Genomic DNA, 18,050 nt, shown 5'->3' on the forward strand with positions numbered 1-18,050 from the left:
TGAAATTTAGTAAGGGATATATATATGATAGATAGATAGATATAGATATCTATATATATATATATGCGCGCTATGGTCTTCCTGAATTTGATCTGTTACTGAACGTTTTGCTTTGTAAGAATCGTCCCCTATTGCTCTGCACTATGATGTGCCTTAGCTCAAAGGAGCTCTAATGGCATTAGAGTATCATAGGCATCAAATCCTTATGGTGATCATAAGCTTCGTGTGTCACAAAGCTAAAGGACCAAGAAAGGTGAAATGGAACCAATGCAAATAGTGATACTATGCATACTCAGCAGGCTTGTGTCTGGGCCATTGGAGTGCTTTTTGCAATAAATTTCAGAGAAACGCTCAGTTGAAAATGTAGAGTTTATTAGCATCCACTCTGGGAATTTCTCTACGGCTTTCTAACAGACACAGGCATGAGTGCTCATGTCACTTTTTCCAAAGAAATTAGCTAACAGCATAATCTAGATCAAGCAGATTTTATGAACTCTATACACATATGCCAACCACACAGCTGTTTTCACTCTGCCCTGGACAGGAAAAATGCATGAACATAAATACATCTGTAAGAAAGAGGTGCCCCAGGGCTTTCATTACCTTCTCCTATGTCCTTTACTCACTTCAATGCAGACTGCAAAGACAAGTATAATTCTAAACCAGCTTGCACATTGAGAGATTCAATTTGGAAAGGCTCCTCTTCGTTTGAGATTATCAAACTACAACCCTAATGGAAATTTAAGACATGTGCAGAAAGCAGACATTTATAAGCCACCAAGACCATTTTGAAAGTTTGAATTTGGGAGATAACGGAAGCTCAGTTTAAACTGCTTCCTCTCCAGTACTGTGCAATTTAAACTGAGCTTCTCTCCGTTTTTTGAGATATCAAACAAGGGCATGAAGGATCTTCACTCTTCCTATGGCCTCAGCTGAGGGTGGTTTCAGAAAGTGGATGCTAAACACATTACTAAATGGACTTCTAGGAATTCCATGACGTCCTGAAGTAAAAAGCCATGTCAACGTGGTAAAATGTAGGAGGGGAACATAAATGCATATATTTTACACATGCTGCTAAATAATTCTCAAAAGTAAAATACTCCGAGAAACTTGGGAAGACTGTTTAGAACCTGAGTGATCTATCAGCAAACAAACCAGAACTCCCCTTCCCCCCAGCCTCCTTCACCTTAAAATCAACTCTCAAAGTAATGCCATCATGTAGCTATTTAGATCATTAACCTCTCTCCCCAGTCATGCACCCTCAGCCAAGATAACTTCTGAGAAAGGTGACAGATGGTGGGTTGAGAAAAGAATAGGCCAATTTTCTGTTTTACAAGAATAGAACATTTAAATTTTCAGGAGTTTAAAACCAAAACAGGAAATCTAAATTTATTGCTTTTTAATATCAGGGTTGAGTTAGAGGGCGAACACAGGAGATGGGATGGGAATAAAAATGACATGGGCAGATAGCCCAAGACTTTCTGAATGGCACCACTGCTATAGGAAACTAAATCCTACAAGGCCCCCTAAACCCCAACTCTGATAACTGGCAAAGCCATAACAATAATCAAGTCTTTCAAAAGGCAGAGGAAACTGGGAGGGAGAGGCCTTCATCTAAAAAAACTGACAGCACACCCTGTAATGATGGCAGCCACCAGGGCTGGATTCCATGAGATTAAAAAAAAAAAAAAAAAGACTCAGTTAAGTTCAATGCCAAGCCAGCTATAGTTCAGGCAGATGCACTGCAAGCTTCCATATAGCTCTCCTGATGCATTTTAATCCTCATTTGCAATCTCTCATATCGCAATTCTCGGCCTTGTGAGCACAAGCTGCCAATTGGACCAAACTGGTTGGGATTTTGTGATGTGACCGATTTATGACTATGGCCCAATCAAATTCATTCTGACTTGAGTCCCACGACAAGATTTGAACAGAGACGAATCTGAGGAGAGAGGGCAGCCGACTAACGAACTGGGCCACTTCACCCAGGGTAGGGTCTACCTTAAAGTAATTAAAAGGGGATATGAGGACAGAATGTTTTCATGTTTGTAAAACTGGCTATCACTAGGAACAGCTTTAGCCTAGTACTAATTAAGAACAACGGGACATGAGTATTTATGATTTCTTCACATACATGCTTGTCAGTCAATCCCTTCAATAATACTTACAGTACCATGTTAAAATATAACTGTCAGCAGCCCTGAGGAGCCACATACATAAAGTCATGGTAATGGAGTATAGTTGTGACTTTCTAATACTTAGTGAACAAAGCCACTAAATTAAGAACAGTCCCGTATATTGCTTACGAGAAGATTCAGTCTGGAGGTACAGATCAGCAGCTGGATTCCAGAGAGAAGGCAAGGTGCTCCTGAATCCATAGTTCCATACATGCTCAGTGGCTATGAGATAGGAAGCTAGTTCTAGAATATGCACTTCACTCTACTGAGGACCTTTTGTTTGCTGAACATTCAAGGCTCTTCCAGGACTCCCAGCATAAACACACGCTCTTTGACACTTTTAGAATTTGTTGTACCTTGAAGTGGGAGTGAAATATGTAGCTAGAAGTTGAAGGGCAAGTAATACTATAAACAAACCCCTGCTGGACAAAGCAATCTGCACTGTCTTCTCCCAAGCAATAGCCTCAAACTACTGATCACAGAGCCAAGTTGAAAATATTCTAGGTTTTGGTAGTGTGCATATTGACCTGTCTTCCTACATGGCGGATGTTTTTGGAATATGCCCTTGGATCTTATTACAGCCCAGCAAAACTCATCACAATTCACTAGGGTTGCTTTCCCAGCCATATTCTCTTTGCCAACAGCCAAGGATGTGCGTCACTTGGAAAAGGAGCAAGCAACAAGGCCTCTCTGTCTAGAGGCAGGAGTTCAATGGGTGTTTCAGAAAACAGGTTTAAAGCATCTACATTTTCTTTTACTTTACAGGGCTGCCCTGTCAATGTATTTAACATATTTACAACAACAGACCAAAACGGCAGCTGTCCACAGGGAAAAGGTCCAAAATAAAAATACTATGCTTTTTAGCTTTTTGAACATTAGAGTTTCAGAAAGTATAGTCATCTCTGAGGCAGACATGCAAAGTTTCCCTCATACAATTCTGCCAGGGTATATCAATCCCAGGCAACTTCTGAGCCAACAGCCAAAAATCACAAATTGTGCTTAATTTTCAATGTAGACAAGTGTTCCAGCAGGGATCAAACTCACATTACTTGCCATGGAGTTGTGACAAAAATCCAAGGCTCTAGAGATAAAGGTTGACATATTCTACTACTACGTTCCCACTCCTGCTGAGATAAATATATTTAAGTTGTTACAAACACCGACAAATCTAATTTATTTAAGGATTTAACTGCCACTGGGTCATTCTAGGCTGCCACTGTTGAATATACTTACAGCCAATAACTTCATAAAAATAAACCTATGCTGAATAAATGAAATTAGAAAAGGCTACAAAAGTTGGCATGGGGGTTTTCTGCACATCAACACTACAGGCAGCACCCTACTTGCCCAGGCAGCTTAAATGAAGTGTTCCCTTCTGTATTCTATAGTCAATCCACAGACTAGAAGCAGCATCAAAATCTTTACTTCATCAGTCCATGTGCAGCAACAAGACTTCCAGATTCCCCTCTCATGAGACTACAGCTTTGTTTTAAAGGGTGAGAGGCAGACACTAAATAGCTTTCAGGCAACTTTTACTTATAGTTCAAAGCCTCTCTATTTCCTGATCAGAACTAAAATGTAATCCTCCCTGCAAGGTGAACAGAAGAGGCTACAGGTATCAGGGCTGTTCAATTTTACTTTTGCTATTCAATCTCGTGGCTTCAGTCCTTAAACATCCTACACCCTCCCCCTAGCAGAAGAAACAGTTGTGTTATGTCTAATTTATGGCATTGCATTTTCATGCACATTTCCTTCTCCCTTCTCTTCAGGAAACCCAGGACAAGGGCAACATTGCAATCTAGTCATCCACGGTGATGTTGCGGAAGAGATAAGCCATTGACTCCCCATTGTGGATTCGTCGGATGGCTTCAGAGAGGATCAAACTGATATCCACAGTCTTTATCTTGGGGCACTGCAGCTTCTGAACTTCATGAGGAACTGTGTTGGTCACCACCACCTGCAGAGAGATAGAAAGGAAAGAACATTAAAACTGCCACCAACACATCAATTCAGATTTAATAGCTACCTAAGAATAACTCTGAAAATCAGTTGTATCTGAAGTTTCTCTGGTGTAGCGGGGTGCTTACCCCGCTCCTGCCTGGAAGGGCTTAAAACAACCCTGGCAGAGGTCTGCAGCTCTAAAAGCTACTGGGCTGATTGGGGAAGTAGCCACAGCTGGGCCATGCCCCAATCAGGCCCCAGCTGGCCCTATGTAAGAGGCTGGGAGCCAGGCACTCAGAGTCTCTCTTTGCCTTCAGAGAGAGAAGGGCCTGGCTGCAGGGAGATAGACACAGGGTACCTGTAGTGGAGCAGGGCTGGGGAAAGGCTGAGGAGCTCCAGCCTGAATAGCCCCAGGCTGCGGCCTGGTAATAGGCCAAGGGGTACTGGGGGGTTGCAGAGGACAGCCCAGGGGTAGGCCAAGGCAGCAGGTCCAAACCCAACCTTACCTGTGATGAGTGGCCTATACTGCAGTCTGCCCCAGGGAGCGGGGGCTAGTTGGTGACTGGCAGTGGCCTGAGGTGAAGTAGGGACAGTGGGTGGCGGTTCCCCAGGGTTCCCCAGGGAGGGGAGACCCAGCATGTGTGGGTATTGCCAGGGGGCAGCACCCAGAGCAAGGGGCACCGGGGTCCTGGGAGGGACACAGGGGCCAGTGCAGAGGACAAGGCAGATCACAGGCCTGCAGAGGGCGCTCCAGAGGCTGGTGAGCTAATTCCCTGGACAACCAGCAGGAGGCGCCGCAGGGGTGAGTCCACTCCTCTTACATCTGGGTAGGTAGAGGATTTGGGGTAGGTGTAAATATCACTAATACTATATGATTGAAATGGCAGATTTTCCAAGGCTGATCATTTGAAGAAAGGGCCAACATCAGTGATGCTCTGCATGAAATTCCTCCATGTGGACTAGCAAGTCTGATTACATCAGAGGTTCTTGACCACTCAGGGTGGAATATTGGATGGCTTGATCCAATAATACCCCACAAAGTCCATGGCCAGACAGGAGAGGCAGAGAAAAGTAAAATAAATATTACAGGAAAGCAAACACATGCACATGGGATGTGATGGAGAAGCAACCATGTGAACGGTTTTGCTAGAGGATAGCAAAGGATGCAGACTCACTGTACCAGCTCACTGTACCAATAAAATAGGTGAAGTCTGCCCTTTGGAGAAGTGTGGTATTAAAACAAATGCCATAAAATTCAGAGGGGGGGACTGTCACCTAAACAGAGTTTCTCTCCCAGAGAGTCTGGTGCCAAAGGCTCCTTTATTAAGGTAACTCAGCATAATTTCCAATGGTGGCTGTGCTTTAGACTCTCCATCCAGATAGGTATTAATAAGTTTATATGTAGATGGGAAATCTACATAGAGGACAAGTATCAAAGGGGTAGCCGTGTTAGTCTGGATCTGTAAAAGCAGCAAAGAGTCCTGTGGCACCTTATAGACTAACAGACATATAGGAGCATGAGCTTTCATGGGTGAATACCCATGCATCCGAAGAAGTGGGTATTCACCCACGAAAGCTCATGCTCCTATATGGCTGTTAGTCTATAAGGTGCCACAGGACTCTTTGCTACATAGAGGACAGACTCTTAAGGGGCCATATGCCTTTGAGCTAAATGAGATTTTCCATTCTCATCTTCTAAAAAATGGATAACAACCCATTTCTGATAACTAGAAAGAAGCCTCTTTTAATGTCCCCATTACTTTCACTCCTGGATCTATCTTGTCATCTAGCAAAGACCAGCTTTATTTTCCTCTCAAATATATGTAAATTTGATGAATTGTTTCACTCATGGAAAAATGAACATTAGTCTCAGGTAAAAGCTATTCAGTGCAAGCAGAGGCTAAACTTACCCCAAATAAAGCCTTGAAAAATCATCCCAGTCAGAATAGGTAACGTTAATTGCATGCTGAATTGTATGTTGGTTGGTTTTGTGATACAATTTTTACTAGGTAACAGTCTGTGATGAAAGTCATTTTACAACTGTGACCTGGAACCTTGCTGTCTAGAGGCAAAAAGCTAGTGCGTGAATCCATGTGGCCACCATCCAACCTTTTCCCATCTCCACAAGACAAGCAGCAGTGACATACCTCATCAACTGCGGATTCCTCGATTAGACGGGGTGCATCTGCAGATAAGATTCCATGAGTGGCCATCACAAAAATCTTGTAAGCACCACGCTCTTTCAGGATTTCTGCAGCTGCTACAAAGCTTTCCACATCATCAATAATATCATCCTAAGAGAAACAAACCCCACAATCAGAACCAGGAAGTTACCACTTGAAAGAAGACAGACTTTGATCTCTTCACATCTATAGCAGCAGAGTCTGTATATATTTGAGGAAGTTAGTGTCTACCTTGACTACTGCTGAAGATCCTTTATACACCCAGGCAGAATACACCAGCTCTGATAATTAATGTAATTTTATTTATTTGCAGATATTTCTATAGTTCTCACCACTGTAGTATCAGAGTGCCTCTCACACAATTACTTAAATCTCAGCACCAATGTGAGGTATAGAAGGAATCCCATTTTAATGAAAGGGAAATGTGAGGCACTGAGATTCTGACTTACTCAAGGTCACACAAGACATCTGTGGCAGAACTTGGACTAGAACCCAGAAGGGTCTTGGACTTTGTCTTGTATCTAAAGCAGAAGACTATGCATCCTCTCAATGATACCAAAACCCCACGTCACCCATCTCAACAGCAGTTCAGCAGGATGAATGGAGACCAGCAGTAAATGATTTCCATTGGGAGGTATTCATTTTTGGGTTCTGGTGTAACTGGGCAGGAAAATTTGAGGGTCCACATCCCCACGTTTTGAACACAGGGCTGAACACTGGATATTAACAGGGTCTGTCTGTCTTTCCTATTTAGATATACAGGAAAGCTGGAGAGAGTTGAGGAGAGGATGGAATGTGAACATTCATGTTCTGACACGATAGTGTCATGTCATTTCTACTCCAGAACAGAAATCCCAGCTACACGGAGGCATAAATATTTAGAGATGGGCTGGAGAAAAAGATCCCACCCCACTGCTCTTTCAGTCTCGTACCACAATGATGGCGATTCTTCCCCCAACATCTCCAACTACAGTTATTGGTGGCTTCTCTTTGGCCATCATCACTAAAAACAAAGCAAAGCCTAGTTAGATTCCATACATGGCAGTATTACTACATGCATATATCCATTTATTGCACTGCAGGACAGGCTCCCAATTAAACCTTGATGCATCAAGTTTAATATACATGTGCATCACTTCTTGCAATTTATATGTATATACCCCATAAGACCCCACAGAACTTCAATTTTATAAATCACTCTAAAAAGGGAGCTGAATAAGAAATTAAGAGTCTGATTTCCAGAGGCATCAAGCACCTGCATCTCACACTCACTTCAACTGAGCCAGCTGGTGCTTAGCATTTTTTTCCCTTTAAACGTCTTAAAATTCCTTGTCAAGGCAGCTGTCATGCAGCTGTTGGTCCAAGTGCAGCTCAAGCAGTGGTGTTATTCTCATCTTAAAGCGCACTTCTGCTCCAAAAAGTGACTAAAGATGGTGTTGTGGGCTTCCACATTTAGCTTCCTTAAAGGATATTATCAAATGTCCCTGGTTGCAAGAGGTAGTTTTCTAATTGCTAGCCATGCAAATTGATCTGGGGATCTGAGACTCAAGCTGGGTTCTTTCCTTCTCCTCTATCCCCAATAAAGTGTCCTGCAGACCAGAAAAGACCCTTTATGACACCTGCATGTGTTCAGGGCCGTCCTTAGGCATACGCACCAGAAAATTTGGGGCACCCCTGGGTCTTAGTGTCCACCCTTCCGCCTCTTCCTATCCCTGTTCTACCCTTCCTGCAGGCTCCCACCACAGCTGATTGCTGCAGCCTGGTGAGTCTTCCTCTGGAGGGGATCTAGTACTTAAAAGTGAAAAAGCCTCCAGCCTGCCAGACCTATTAGCACAACATTAAAACTGTTAAAGAGCCATTCAAGTGGTAATGAAGCCATTTAACAGGCATTTGCCAACCCCCAGGTATATACTGTCAGTTTCTGAATTTACTGATAAGAGTTGTGCATTACTGTAATATTTACTCAGAACATGTTAGTCTACAGGACCTTAATTTAAAATTTGCTTTAAAAATATTTCATTAGTGTGTTGCTGAAGATTATAAAATGTCTCTAAGAAATCCTTGCAAGATTTTTAGATGCACAATCTGAGTATTCATCTGTAGCCTTAAATGCTTGGATCTTCAGACATAGTTTTTTAAATAAATCCTTCAAAAGACCACCCTTATACACATGCGAGCCTGGGATGCCGTTGGGCATAGGGGTACCAGTTTAATAATACTGCATAAGGCCCCATAAATCCTAAGGACGCCCCTGAATATATTCATTGCTTTCAGTAGCATAGGTGACTGGAATTTTGTCATTAGTATTCAAAAGAAGGACAAACAAAATCCAGCTCAATCTTAGCACTACAAACCCAACGCAGGAGTAAAAAGCACTAAATACACTTATTACTAAATTCTGTAGATGACATATAAAAGGATCAGATGCATTGAGTAAGAAGGTGCCAATCGCTCTCCGCCTCCACCCCCCACCCCTCCGACACACTTCAAAGAGCTGTGCTTTCATATGGATCTGTGGCATGCAGAAACTACATGTACCAACAGGAAATGCTCCATCTTGAGGCAAGCAGTGTCAATATCAAAGTGGAGCATCACATGCTGATATGTACTGTCTACTTTGCACTTATATTCTGGATTTAAAGACAAGCCAGACAGCCATCTGCTCCACAAACTGGATGTGGCCCTCAGACTGCTGGCAAGTTGTTAATAAATCCCTCACCTGAGCAACGATTGGCCACCCTTGAGCCAAGTACATTTAAGAAGTCCCTCCCCTGACAATGAACATTTTGATTTATAACACAAAAGTCTCAGGGCATGTGTAGGACACAAAAAGGATATCTAAGGGTATGTACATTGCATGAATCTGGTGAATGGATTTAAATGGCATGAATCGTTGCTCAAATGCAGTAGTAAGGAAGTGATACATATCAGCCCAAGCAAACCCATCATGAAAACTTTCATATTACCCCATTTAAAATTCTACATATGCAACACCTTTTACATAACTCCTTTAGAAATGATTGAGGGGATTAGAGTATTTTAAAATAAACTTCACTGATACTTTTTCATAGCCTCCCACTGTAAAGATAGGTACTTCAATTACTATGATTCAATTGTACAGGCTTCAGAAAAGTTAAGAACTTTCAGACACCTAAAAAATAATGTTTTTGAATATATTGTTACAAAATGTATGCACTTGTCTAATACCTAGCATTCTACCAGGGCAGAAAGAAAAGCCTTATTCTATTACCAAAAAAAGGGATTTTAAGCTAATGGTAAGGAAATCACTTTTAGTCATCCTGGATCAGGATATCTTACCTTAAACTGACTGAAAATACCCCTCTTGCACAGACTAATAGAATAGTCTTAAAATGATGTCTAAGATACTCTGTAGTTTGGAATGTTAGTAGCTTTGGCAGAGGTGGATATGTGGCAGAGTATAGGTGAGGTAGATTTAGGTGTACGATAAATGTGTTTTATGGGGACCACAGTTTCAAATTTATACGGCTACTACATGAAGCATATAAAACAGTACAGTGTAATGAGTCTCATGTAAAGGACTCATTTTCCTTTAAACCTTACTCAAATTTTAAAAAGCCAAAGATTTATGTTTTGAACAGAATAAGTCAATCAGTGCTGAATTTTAGTTTAACGTCTCAGTTAGGTAGCTAGCCTGAGTCCTAACTGAAGTGCTCTTTGAAGCAGAGATTCCAGAGTCGCTCTAGAATTGTTTTCTACAGCTTGCTTGCCAATACATAGAGAGACAAGAGTGTAAAGGGAAAAACACAGTTCTCATGTAAAGGGGAGGGCAGGAGGAAGGGTACTTTTAATAAACCAGGATTAAACTTCACAAGAGATAAGCAGGCTAAAATATTTCAACTGCAGGCCCTACCTACCAGTTCTGATTAATTATTAATCTAGTTTAGATAACAAAACTCTTGGTAGGAAGGACTGAGTTATCAAATGCCCAAAGGATTACATCTGGCTTCCATCCCAACCTTAACATAATTCCACAGATGAACAGGGTTCTGCTTACAGCAGACAGGCCAGGGAGAATTCCTTTCAGAAGGATGGTGAATGGATCTTAGAGTTGAAATTCAGCACTATTTTACTGGCAAACATGTAACTCTTCATCTGGAGTTTGCACCTTTGCATCGCATAACAAATGAAGTATTCCTTACCAGTAATTTCATTTCCAAACTATGCTCAGAGTTTTGACAGTCCGCTACCAATATTAGCAGCAATTAGTGTCCTTCCTTCCCTCTCTACATTTAAATGCTATATTTAAGCCTTTTTTTTTTTTTTTTTTTTTTTTAAAGTAGGGTAGGCAGCATGTAGACCTACCCGATTCCTAAAGAGCTGTTCTCCCTTTTTCTTGATCAATTAGCTCTGTAAAGAAAAGAAAAAAAAATTGCAAGCCAATATCCACCCATAACCACATCAAATCTCAAAAGAACTTCGATTGCTCCAATGTGAGGTAAAACACATGCCGAAGTCATTGTGGTCAGTTTCTCCTTCTCCAAAAACCTTAGTCATAGTGACATTTACAAGTCAGAACTGCTGGGAGATGGTGGCTTGAAAAATTGCTCTAAATAGTAAGTGAACATTTTCCTCCCAGGTACAAAACCTTTGTTTCTATGTAGCTGAAAGTGGCAAACAAAGTTTAAAAAAAAAAGTAGGCCAGACTTGGATATCAGTTACTCTGGTGTAAGCCCAGAGTCACTCTAATTAATTATATTTACAGGGATGTAACCAAGATCAAAATCTGGTCCAAGGACTGCAACTGCTTCTGAAGAGTCAGGAAGCGGGTTTCAGCGTTTCTAGTATATATATATATTTTTAAAGGGCCATACACCAAATGAAGAGTAGTCATTTTTATAAATAGGAACATGAAAAATGTTTGAGAATATGTGGAAAAACCCAATTGCTCAGCAAAAAGTCCTAATCTTTGTAAAGGCTTATTCCTCTGATTTAAGTGCTGGATACAATTATCACACTTCATTAAGAGTTAAAAAAATCATTTCATCTGGGATAAGGAAATGGCATTAACCTGTGCTCAAACTTGCTGTTCTCATTCAGTGGCCAATACTTTTTAAGGAATATTGTGGTGGCTTCAGTTCAGAGGCAACAAAAAGTTATCACAGTTTGTGTGTGTTACACTTACATTCACCAAGTAAAATAATGCTGTATTTACAACAGGACAACAGAAGAACCAACGACAAATAGTTATGCAAAGTGATGCATCTAGATAAGTACAGATTTTTTTTTTTATGCCCCCGTTCTAAATACAGAAGAGGAAAAAGCCCCACAAGTTCACTCAGTTTTTTTACCCTAGTGCCTTTGCTTATGACAGCCTGGTTGTTGGTTTGAGTGGCATATTGCTTACATACATCTGGTAGCAAGCCAAAAGGCTACCTGAACGATTTAACATGTTACACACATTTTCAGAAGGGAGAGTCAGCAAGCACAAACTTATGTGCATTTGTTAAAGCACAACAAGCTTGAACACAAAGGCTCCATAAACAGCTACAAATACAAAACAGAACAGCCTTATAGGGATGTCCTGTATTAAGGTCTCAAAGATTTCTGGTATTTTGAATTTTTAGCAGAGCAGTTTAAGAAGTGCAGTTAAAAGTGTTCAACTATGGCACTTTAATACAATACAACTTTCCCACGTGTCGCTGAGTCAAACAGACAGTGGGTCTTGCGATGCGCTCTGGCAGGAGGGTAAAACATGAACCAGGAGCAGGACCCATGAATTAAAGGCAAATAGTCCCATAGGAGCTGGTGTTTGGGCCAAGAGTAAATGTGGCTAAGGCCAGCTGACCCACCAGGAAGCCCACCCACAACTGCATGGACCATAGTTATCTTTGCAGAAGGCCATGCAACTCCATGTAGGTCTCTGAGTCCTACTCCCACTTAGGTCACATCCACACTGCAGCTGAGAGGCGTAATTCCCAGCTTGGGCAGACATTCACACGCTAGCTCTGTTCAAGCTCACACACTAAAAACAGCAGCATGACTGTGGAGGCAAAGGCAGCAGCTTGGGCTAGCCCCGACTACATATCCAGTCTCTCAGACAGGGTTGTACTTGCGTGGCTAGTCTGAGCTGCAGTGACCACACTGCTATTTTTAGAGCACTAGCTCTATCTCAGCTAGTTATGTACGTCTACGGAGCTGGGCATTATACTTCCCAGCTGCAGTGTAGATATAGCCTTGGACACAGACACCATTCGGTCTGTTCAACCACCACTCTAGCTCACAAAACTGGAAGTTCGGCACCGATTTCTGGTGGGAAATCCACGCTCTACAGAAAGGAGCGTATGTCCAGGTGAGCGGCTCCTTCCCAGGAATACCCCAACTTTCTAGTGCCTACCTTATATCCAGAGGGGCTTCTACAGAATCAAGGGTGTAATTCTGGAAACTTTGCTCCCTCCTTTGGCAACTAAGGAAATTTTCTGACCCTTCTGGCTCAAGGGAACCCAAGTTCTATGTTAGTAGTGTATGCTATGTTTTATAAGACTGTAGGAGAGCTAGTTAGAGTCTATTCTGCTTCACCATCAAAACTAGCAGGAAACTTCCACATCCGGTTATTTTTGTTACTGGTGCAAGAGGAAGAAAAAAATCCAGCGTTATTCAGAACCTAAGGTTTTGCTGAAGTGGCATTTTGGAAAAACCTCTGGACTTGTAAACAGAACTAACTGGATCAGGAAGAGTCAGAGGATCGATACAGGATCGCAATATGCCACTTTTCCTAACTCCAACTGCACTTTAATTTTAGCACAGCGAAGAGCAAATACATGGTACTCGCTACAAATTACAGACTTTATGGATTTTTCTTGAAACAGATACTTTTGTTGTTTTGTAGCCTAGCTAACAGAGCCCAGCACTTGCTCAAAACCAGGTAGCAAGTAAGACTCAAAGGCTGCAGAGAATCAACAAATAATTTACATAGAAGCACTACTGGCAAGGAGCAAGGCTCACCCCAGAAATTTACCCTGTGTTTCTCCTTTTTAGTCAACTTCAGAGTAGCATAATTTGATTGTTTTACATTTGTGTTTCAGGCACTGAAGAATGCAAGGTAATTAGTCAGGCATCAAATTTCTAGGATGGATAAATAAGGAGGAAGGTGAGAGACACCAGCTGAGCTCATGCCTTGATAACAGTGGACTGAAAACATTTCTCCCCTGAAACCATAACTACACTGGATTGGACAAACCTATGTGCAGGCTACCAGTAAGGAGCACTCAATTTAAGCCCCAAATCTGATCTACCTTAAGTCTGTTACAGAATCACAAATGTAGGGCTGAAAGGGACCTGGGGAGGTCATCAAGCCCCCTGCACTGAGACAAGATCAAGTAAACCTAGACCAACCCTGACAGGTGTTCGTCCAACCTGATCTTAAAAACCTCCAATGAGAGGAATTCCACTGAGAGGGATTCCTCCAATGAGAGGGATCTCCCCTGGTAACCTATTCCAGAGCTTAACTACCCTTGTAGTTAGAAAAGTTTTCTTAATATCTAACCTAAATCTCCCTTGCTACCGATTACACCCATTACTTCCTGTCCTACCTTCAGTGGACATGGCGAACAACTGACCACAGTCCTGTTTACTACAGCCCTTAATGTATTTGAAGACTTATTATCCGATAAAGAATCTCTTCTGGATTTTCAAGTTCTTTAAAATCTGCAATCACCATCAACGTAAGCCTTGACGCAAGATCTACATGCTCTATCCCTGGGGGGATTCTGCGGGACTGTGCCACCTGCAGAACCCACCCACCCCCACATCCCCCTGCAGATTTCCTATGTTTCCCTGCAGAAAACGGTAGGGAAGCAAAGGGAAGCCACATGGGGGTGGGTGGGGACCACGAGTGCAGTTTTTTAGGGGGCACACAGGGTTACATGCCACTGCCCCCCCTCATTCTGCAAGCGGAGAGCTGCCCAGTTGACAGAGGCTGTCTGGGTCCCTGCACAGCTGACTCTGCAGCCGAACGGTGTCTCCTGGGTCCTGTGCCAGTGGTGCTTCCCTTCTGTGTGCCGGGAGCCTTCCTGTTTTCTATTCTGCAGTGGGGCTGGGTGGAGGGGGAGAAGAGGAGGTGGAATAGGGCAAGGGGAGAGGAATGTGGGAGTGAGGGGAAGGGGATGGAGAAGAAAAGGGGATAGGGGCATCACAGGGGGAAGTGGGAGCCCAGCATGTGGCATCTCCTCAGCAGTAGCTGGGGCTCCTCCGTTAAGCAAGCCCATTGAACTCTCACCCTGACAAGCGCTACACCCGGACCCCTCCAACGAGCCGCCCACACCCAGACCACCACCCCACTGATCCCCGACCAGCTGCACTTGGACCCCCACCCCATCAAGCCCCACTCCCCTCAGCACCAGGACCACTACTCCCCACTGGACCACGCCAGAACCCCCGCCGAGCCCCAGCTCCCCATACCCAGCTCCCCCCCCGCCCCAACCACCTTCACCTGGATCCCCTGCAGCGTCCCATTGCCCCTGCACCCAGAACCCCACAACAAACCTCTGTGCATCCAGATCTCCCACTGAAGCGCCTGCACCCAGATTGCCCCACACCTGGATCTCCCCACACTAAGCCCTTACACACTTGGATCCTGCTGGATGAGCCTGCCCACCCATACCTGGTGCAGAGGGGCAGGGTCCTGGGGTGTTTCTGGGGCACGCCCAGCCCTTGCACTGTATCAGGGTCATGTGCAGCCTCACTGCCAAGTCCCTATACCGTGGGAGGTGGGGGCTTCAGGGTGATCTCCCACCTCAATGCAGCCAGTGGCCTGTGCGCCCCACTGCCATGCTGGAGCCACATTTATTTATTGACAAATAAAATTTGCAGAATTTTAAAATGTGTGCATCATTTTTAGGCACTGAATTCCCTCAGGAGTAATACTCTAGTTACACTAACGAGCAAAAAACGAGGTATTCCACCCATACCTCGGAATCAAGGAAACAGACCAAAGCACTTATGTTAAATTTCAGTTCCCTTTAGAAACAGGAGGGAAAAATGCTTGCAAGAGGACAAAAATCATAGACTAACATTTGCTGTCAAAAGTCAAGAAGAGACTCCTGCTAGCTTCAATAGGTCCTTTAAGTGTGTACTTGTTATACTAACACTTGTGACAATGACAATTTCCTTTGTACCCACTTTGTCTCAGCATCGTAACTAGCTAATGCATGAAGGACATTGATCTCTAATCACCACATCAAGGACAAGAGAGGAACACACACTCTTGGTTATGTGTTCATTATCATTCTGCAAGCACTGGACCATCTATGCTATTGGTAACCTCTGCAAAGATAGATATCACTGAGCTAATCTGCTTGATGGAATGTTGCTTTCTGCAGCTGAGGTACCTGTCTATGTCTCCTCCCCTGCTTCCCTCCCTACCCACCACCTTGCTCTAGTCTCACATACATACACAACGCATCCATGACTTTAAACCCTAACCTTAGGCCCAAAAACATGTACCTGGACAGCTAAGAGGGAAGGGAAACAGTTGGATTTTTTTCCCCTTATCAGTACTGCTACCACTGTTTGAATCCTGATGTTGCTACAGGATAGTAGCATAGTTCTTTAGAACAGTTTTTTTTAGGATTCTGGACCTAAAAACAACATTATAAAACTGTGCTGCCGGCTAATACAAGGGTGAGGATAGAGAGAGCATACAAGGTCGCATTCTGAGTTCCAAAAGTTCTTAGAAAGACCTTTATTCATACTGACCAAACAAGTCACATTAGAATGCTCCCAGAAACAATATCTAAATGACACTAACTAGCAAGGTTTTGTTCCCAGTACAGACAAGGCTATTATAAAGGCTGCTGTAGTTCTGGGGCATAGCCTCCACATTCAGAGGACAGCAGCCAAAAAAACAAAACAAAAAAAAGACTGCACCCAAAAGGAGAAAAGGGCTACCCACCCAACAATCTCTCAGCTCAGTGGCTATTCCCTTGCAAATTTCCCTTTGGTATTTCAATAAGATGGTTAGAAGTCAAGTTTATTTCATTAACATGAATATTTTTGCCACTCACTGATGAATAAATGCTGTCTCTACATTGATGTTTGTCACATTCTCCCGGCACTAAGGCCAGCTGAAGCTGCACTGGGACTAGTGTAACAGTGGGAGATTTGACAAAGACCTCAGCGTAGACAAGGTCTTCAGATCTAACTTCAACCTTGTCTACATGAGAAGTTGCACTGGTATAGTTTATATCAGTGGTTCTCAAACTTTTGTACTGGTGACCCCTTTCACACAGCAAACCTCTGAGTGCGACTCCCCCTTATAAATTTATATTAAAAAAAGTTTTTAATTTAACACCATTATAAATGCTGGAGGCAAAGTGGGGTTTGGGGTTGAGGCTGACAGCTTGCAACGCCCCATGTAATAACCTCACAATCCCCTGAGGAGTCCTGACCCCCAATTTGAGAACCCCTGTTTTATATCAGTAAAATGAAGCAGACAGCAAGCTCCCATCACCATGCCTTCCCCCATTGATCAAAAGTTAAATGGAGACGGAGTGCTAATCTTACAGGGCAGCTCTAGGCCAGAGTGCACAGTGGCATTTTTGACAGTTGGGGGAGAGTGGCGGCCGTCATCCATGTCCTGCTCCGTACACTGAGCCTCTCCATGGATCACTGCTAGTCCCAGACGCAGTCTCTCGGCATAAGACTGAGCCCTGCACGAAAACCAGAACAGGTTAGAGGGATACATGAGAACACCTCTGGAAAGGCCCTCTGGCTTGGTATACTTTTTAATCACACATGTTTAATCCTTGCGTACAATCAACAGGGGAATTTAGGACTCTACCACTCAACTTCCAGACAAGCTCCTTCCACTTCCTAGCAAAATGTGAAGGATTGGTGCTAGGGAAGAACTGCCTTTTCAAACCCATCTTCTTCAAATAGCTCAACGCCCAGTACCTCCCCTCTTCTCTAACCCACCATTCCATCACCAGGAGGTTCTTGGTGTTCCTTCGCATCCTCTCCCTATGACAAGCTGACTGCCACTGCCTTCTCTGGCCTGCTGATTCAAACACAGACCCTTACTGCAACCACCACTGTACCATGGTGTGGGCCATGGGCTAGGTGCTACTTCCTCCTAATGGCAATCTTCACATTAGCATTGGATAGAGGCAACAGGTGTGACTATGTAATCTGACTGTGCCCAGTACTGGCTCTATGACTCTTTAAATGTGTGAGAAGCTCAGACATTCTTTAATACCCAGGTAAATAGAAACTGCTCAATAAGCCAGCTGTTGGGAGCTCTAAAACTGGGCATTTCCCCGCCTCCCACCAAGTGCAAGGGTCAATTGTGTGACAATCCAGACACTTGCACCTCAAAGTTTGGCAGCACTAAGTTTGAATCCAGCATTTTACTGCAAAACAGTTTGACAGACAAGTTTGTCATCTCAGTTAGGAGACTCTGCATTTCGACATGCACTCCATACTACCAGATCACAGCAGGTTTTATCAAACGTACACCCCGACAGCCAGGAAGAGTCTATTTACCTTTTCGCTGCATCAGGGGATTTGGCGACAATAACTGCATTTCTGTAATCTGGAATCTGGATTAAAAAGAAAAAGGTTACCAACATGTAAGTAGTGAGTCTAGTACTAGGTACAGTACTTGTTCCTAACTCATTACAATTTGGGTGAACAACAATTGTCTACACATCTTTACAATCAAGTGCAACACTTGGGGAACCTCACGCTGTAGTACTAATAAAAGGAGATAATT

General features: G+C 43.2%; 1 protein-coding gene across 3 annotated transcripts in view; it reads right to left on the reverse strand.

Moving 5' to 3' along the window:
- Positions 1-351: 351 nt before the first annotated feature.
- PRPSAP1 (phosphoribosyl pyrophosphate synthetase associated protein 1) overlaps positions 352-18,050 on the reverse strand; it is a 43,785-nt gene continuing 26,086 nt past the window's right edge. For all 3 annotated transcript variants that reach the window (XM_054046945.1, XM_054046944.1, XM_054046943.1), the window contains 5 exons: positions 17,822-17,877; positions 16,844-16,989; positions 7,234-7,304; positions 6,266-6,412; positions 352-4,134 (listed from right to left, as the gene is read on the reverse strand). In XM_054046945.1, coding sequence (XP_053902920.1) covers positions 3,976-4,134; positions 6,266-6,412; positions 7,234-7,304; positions 16,844-16,989; positions 17,822-17,877 — 579 coding nt within the window. In that variant the 3' untranslated portion in view covers positions 352-3,975. The remainder of the gene's footprint in view (positions 4,135-6,265; positions 6,413-7,233; positions 7,305-16,843; positions 16,990-17,821; positions 17,878-18,050) is intronic.

This window comes from Malaclemys terrapin, chromosome 13 (genome assembly GCF_027887155.1).
Source record: "Malaclemys terrapin pileata isolate rMalTer1 chromosome 13, rMalTer1.hap1, whole genome shotgun sequence".
Taxonomy (NCBI): domain Eukaryota; kingdom Metazoa; phylum Chordata; order Testudines; family Emydidae; genus Malaclemys; species Malaclemys terrapin.